General features: G+C 59.3%; 1 protein-coding gene across 1 annotated transcript; it reads left to right on the top strand.

Moving 5' to 3' along the window:
* The first annotated feature begins 3382 nt into the window (after nt 1-3382).
* Nucleotides 3383-4999, top strand: POU3F1 (POU class 3 homeobox 1). Its single transcript, XM_064172631.1, has one exon. The coding sequence runs from the start codon at nt 3406-3408 to the stop codon at nt 4522-4524; it is 1119 nt and encodes a 372-aa protein (XP_064028701.1). The 5' UTR covers nt 3383-3405; the 3' UTR covers nt 4525-4999.
* Nucleotides 5000-5346: the final 347 nt, after the last annotated feature.

Here is a 5346-nt window from a genome sequence, read left to right as displayed (position 1 = left end):
GACCCTTTCAAGGCCTGTCTGGATGTGTTCCTGGTTGACCTGAGCTAGATTGTATGATCTTGCTCTGACAGGGGGCCTGGACTCAATGATCTCTTTGAGTCTCTTCCAACCCCTGACATCCTGTGAGCCTGGGAGCTCACAGCCAGCAACGGGTGCATGGCATGCAAAGGACCAGCGACCCTCTTGCTGCACACAGCAGCTCAGGGTCCACTTTCCTAAGCTCTGAGCTTGCCTCCTTATTTCAGTCCTCCCACCAGCCTCAGATCCAGCTGCATTAGGCAGGTTGTGATGCTGTCACAGTCAGAGAATGAATCATATTGAACATTGCCCATGGGGTTGTTTATTCCTTGAAGAGGAAAGGGATTGCATGCCAATATTCCTGGTAAGGCATCATGAATGAACAAGGTTTTGCTAGGAAACCTGCATGTCCTCCTACAGAGATTTGCTGGGTGACAGAGCTCTGGAAAAGCTATGTGAGAATAATAATGCATGCAGTAAAAATCACTTCAAAAAAAAACAACAAAGCCACTTTCACCACACTGAAAGATTGACAAGGTCTTTCAAACAGCTCAACTCCTTAGTGGAGACAGGGGCACCAGGAACAGGAACATGCGTGTCCAACTCTCACAGTCACTGCTTAGGGACATATCTTAACCCTTCCTATCCATTTAGGGTGAGAACTCTCTTTTGCTTTTACCTGATTCAAGCCATTCTACAGAAGAGATACTTTGCCACCTGGCTCTCACTGCTGGAGTTGGAGTTGCTGAGGAAGGTGTTAAATGGGAGTTTCTCAGCTTCCTCTGTTCTCTGCTATTTCCTGCCTTTAAATGCAACTTTTATTAAGCAAATAAAACGCAGAGCACAATCTGCACACAATGCCTTGCTTTGAAAAGATCATTTGATCAAGCAGAAACCAGCACTACTGTGGAAAGGGTCTGAAATGGGGATCTAAGTTATCACACACACTGTGTTTTCTCCTGTGGTGGCTTCTGAAATACATAAACAGATAAAAGTTTGAAGCATGATCCAGTCCTCAGCCTTTGGAAGCAATTCATTTCTCTTAATGATTTACAGGTTTGCACACAGCTTATTTTGCATAAAGTTAGAACTGGGTACATTTATTCATTGTGATCCCCTTAAAAGTAGATATAAATATCAAAAGCAATTGGCTACCAAGAATTTGAATATTATGGCACTGCATCATGAGGAGCTGACATGAATATGAGTCTAGGTCAGGAAAAAAATACACAGAAAATGCTTAACCAAGTATGATATTTTACAGGATGTCACTGGATCATCTGAAAGGCTCATATTCATTGCAAACGTATGCAGAGCTTGCAGAGGATTCCTCAGGAAAGAAAAAAAGGGGGAAAAGACCATTATTCTCCTGGTGAAATATGCCCCATGATCTATGAAACCCATCTTTCCTGCAAAGCCCAGCCTCTTTCTAGGGCTGTGCACCTGAAAAGAGATATGGCTGCAGTGAAAGGAACCAATTGCACATCGCCTCATAGCCCAAACCACACACATTCAATCCCAAACTTGTCTGTTTTGGCAAGGAGAGTGCAGAACTCAGCCTGCCAGCAGCAAGACGTGTCACTCTTGTAGCTGTGCATTCCATGATTCAGCAAAACAGGGGCCAGCAGCTGCCCAGTCCCTTGATGTGATGCCTGAGCCCTTGCAATGGGCCAGCACATATCCTGCCTGCAGCTGGTAAGGGACAGCAACAGCTCCTGGTGGGCTAGCTGTTGTCACCCTGCCTGCTGCAAACCTGGAGGAGATGGATCTTTCCAGACTGGCATGATCCCAGACAGCCAGCAGTTCCAGAGGCTGGGTAAACCAGGAGAGGAGGCCAGTAGGGCACTGCCACCCAGCAGCACCAGGCGCTGGGTTCACCATCATCATATGCTGGCACTTAGTGCAAGTAGAGGTTAGAAGTGGGCAGCACAAAACTGCTGGAGTGGGTGTTGCAGCAGCCTCACTCAGTGCCCACAAGCCCTGAAGACAACACTGGCTCTTCTGTCTGCTGGCTCTGTAGTTCCAGTGTGCAGGACTGGAGTCACCCGAGTCCAGAGAAGTGCTTTGGTGCACCAGAACGGCAAACTGAAGGAAGGGATGGGGCACGCCTTCTCAGGAAGCAACACTTCATGTCCTTAGCAGACAACCACCCTGCCCAGGCATCTCCTCTCCACTGGGAGAGAGCAGGGCACCTGTGTGTGGCCATTGACATGTTACACTCGTACACATATTGATCTGATGGTTCATTGTTCGCCCAAGCCCTTGGCAAAGGTCAGTCTCTGCTCCCATCTTACAAACGGGAGCGCAGAGGCGAAGATTCATTTTCAGAAGTGATTAATGTTCCTGGTGCCCATCCTGAGCCACTTTGGGCCTCAAGCCCTAAATGAAGTCTGGAGCTGGGTTAATTAAGGTGTCCCTTGCCCCTCTCCCAGCACTGCCAGGCACGTTCGCTGCTGGTTGTCATTGTCTTTTCCCACAAACTCCTCCACCCTTTATCCTGTGCCAACCCTCAAACAGGCTCAGAGACTTGTCTCTGAGGCTGCTTCCAAGACCCACATTTCCCGTGACGCCCAAACCCGCCCAAATCATTTCAGATCTTCGTTTTTTGGCCCTCGATGCTTTATCCTAGGGGTGTTTAGGAAGGAGCTCCCAACTTCCCAGCATCCAGGGTCTGCATTTTACCAAAAGGTAAATTAAGGCTTGCACTGTCTGTGAAGCTGCAGGGTTGGCTGGCAAAAGACCTGGGGCTCCCTCTGCACAGCAGCTGCAGGAAGCCACCTTGCTCATGTGCTCTGCAGCAAAACCCCAGGGCAGGAGGGACAGAGACACCCTCGGGGATGTGGCCGATGCCCCCACAGGTCTGTGAGATGCAGAGCCCGGTGCTAGGCAGGCTCAGCAGCGCGCCGGGGCGCGCTGCGTCGCGCTGCCGGCACCGTCTGGCCCTGCACCTGACACCGGTGCCACTGCTGCCGTGCCCGGCAATGCCGACTGTGCTGTGCCGTGCCCAGGGGACAGGCCAGTGCCGTGCCAGCAGCCACGCAGCCCGCCGCGCCGAGCCCCGCGCTCTCCGCCGGCCCATGTGGCCGCTCGCAGCTCGGCATGAATGAGTCGCCCTCCTCCAATCGGCGGCCGCCCCGCCGGCGGGCGCACGCGGGCTCCCCTGCCGAGCGCCTCCGCCGTCCAATCCGTCGGCAGCGGCCGCCCGCCGCAGGCCAATAGCGGCGGGGAGCGCGGGGCGGCGCCCCGTGCCGGCGGCGCCCTATGGCGGAGCGGCGCGGGCCGCCGCCGGCGACAGGTGGGCCAATGGGGCGCGGGGGCGGGGCGGCAGCGCGGCGGCCCGGCGCGCGGCTCTAAAGCGCGGCGCGGGGCGGCGCGGCGCAGACGGTCATGGCCGCCACCGCGCAGTACCTGCCGCGCAGCGCCGCGCTGATGCACCCCGACGGGGACCGGCTGCACCAGGGCACCACGTACCGCGAGGTGCAGAAGATGATGCACCACGAGTACCTGCAGGGGCTGGCCCCCGCCGCCGGGCACGCCGTCGGGCTGGCGCACCATCAGTGGCTGCCCAGCGCCGGCACGGACTGGGGCAGCGGCGGGGGTGGCGGCGGCGGCGCGCACCTCCCGCCTGCCGAACACGCCAAGGGCGGCCCGCCGGGGCCCCGCGAGGAGCTGTCCGCCGCTGCCTTCCATCACCGCCCGCACCTGGTGCACCAGCCGGCGGCGGGCGGCGCGGCGGGCGGCTGGGCGCAGGGCGGCGCGCACCACCTGCCGCCTATGTCGCCGCCGTCGGGGCAGCCGTTACTTTACGCGCAGCCCTATGCGGGCCTCAACGGGATGCTGGGTCCGCCGGCGCCTGCACTGCACCACGGGCTGCGCGACCCGCTGGGCGCCGAGGAGGCGGGAGCCCACGAACTAGCGGCCTCGCCGCCACCGCTGGGGCCGCCCGAACCGTCGGACGAGGACGCGCCCAGCTCCGACGACCTAGAGCAGTTCGCCAAGCAGTTCAAGCAGCGACGGATCAAGCTGGGCTTCACGCAGGCCGACGTGGGGCTGGCGCTGGGCACCCTTTACGGGAACGTCTTCTCGCAGACGACCATCTGCCGGTTCGAGGCGCTGCAGCTGAGCTTCAAGAACATGTGCAAGCTGAAGCCGCTGCTCAACAAGTGGCTGGAGGAGACGGACTCCAGCACGGGCAGCCCCACCAACCTGGACAAGATCGCGGCGCAGGGCCGGAAGCGCAAGAAGCGCACCTCCATCGAGGTGGGCGTCAAGGGCGCCCTGGAGAACCACTTCCTCAAGTGCCCCAAGCCCTCGGCGCACGAAATCACCTCCCTGGCGGACTCCCTGCAGCTGGAGAAGGAGGTGGTGCGGGTCTGGTTCTGCAACCGGCGGCAGAAGGAGAAGCGCATGACGCCGGCCGGGGTCCCTCATCCGCCCATGGAGGACGTTTACGCACAGGCGGACACGTCGCCGCTGCACCACGCGTTGCCCGGCGCCGTGCAGTGACTTCCCGGCCCCGCCGGCGCGGCCCCGACGGCGGCGGAGTTGCCGCGGGCGGCGGGAGCCGCGCTTTAATTTATTCCTCAGACTGGCCCGGCCGCGCAGCTCAGCCGCGGCCGCTCCGCGCTGTATTTATTCGCCCGACACGGGCCCCCTGCGCGCCGGAGCCGCCCGCGGCCGCAGCAGCAGTAGCCAAAGGTTTGCGATCTCTAATTTATTCCCCCCCCCATCCCGGCCCGGCCCCGCTCCGCCCGGCCCGGCGCGGGGGACGCCTCGGTACCATTTCCCGGCCCGTTTCTATTTATTTTCTAACCGCGCGCGGAGCTCTGTCCCCCCGTGGGTGGGTTGGGTCCGGTCCATCCCCTTGGGTTTCGGTTTTTGTTTGTATCTTTATTGCAAAACCACTGTAGACTGCGAGGGTACGTTTCTATTTATGTTATAGTAAATATTTTATTACTTACATAAACCATTTACCCAGGAACCGGTCTTGTGTCGTCTTTGCGGGCTGCGGCGCCCAGCCGGGAACGGACCGGCCCGGAGGAGCCCGGCGGCGGCATCCTCGCCGCCTTCGCTGCAACGGGACTTCTCCCTCCCTCCCTCCTCGGGCTCTTCCTCCCGGAGCGCAGCGCAGGTCGCCGCGAGCGCCCGGTCGGTTCCCGGTAGCCGTCGGTTTCCACGGGGAGCTCGGCCGGTGGCGCCTCTCCGTTAACGGCGATTCGGCGAGACTTCTTCGCCCGGCACAGGTAGAAGTGGCCAAACCGAGCTAGGGTCTTGCCAGCGGGGGCTCGGTGCCGGCCGAGCGGCGATGCTTTGCTGATCGTAACCGAG

The sequence above is a fragment of the Pogoniulus pusillus genome, chromosome 37 (genome assembly GCF_015220805.1).
Source record: "Pogoniulus pusillus isolate bPogPus1 chromosome 37, bPogPus1.pri, whole genome shotgun sequence".
NCBI classification, from domain to species: domain Eukaryota; kingdom Metazoa; phylum Chordata; class Aves; order Piciformes; family Lybiidae; genus Pogoniulus; species Pogoniulus pusillus.
The sequence above is the reverse complement of the archived record's forward strand: the minus strand, read 5'-3'. Positions and strand labels throughout refer to the sequence as shown.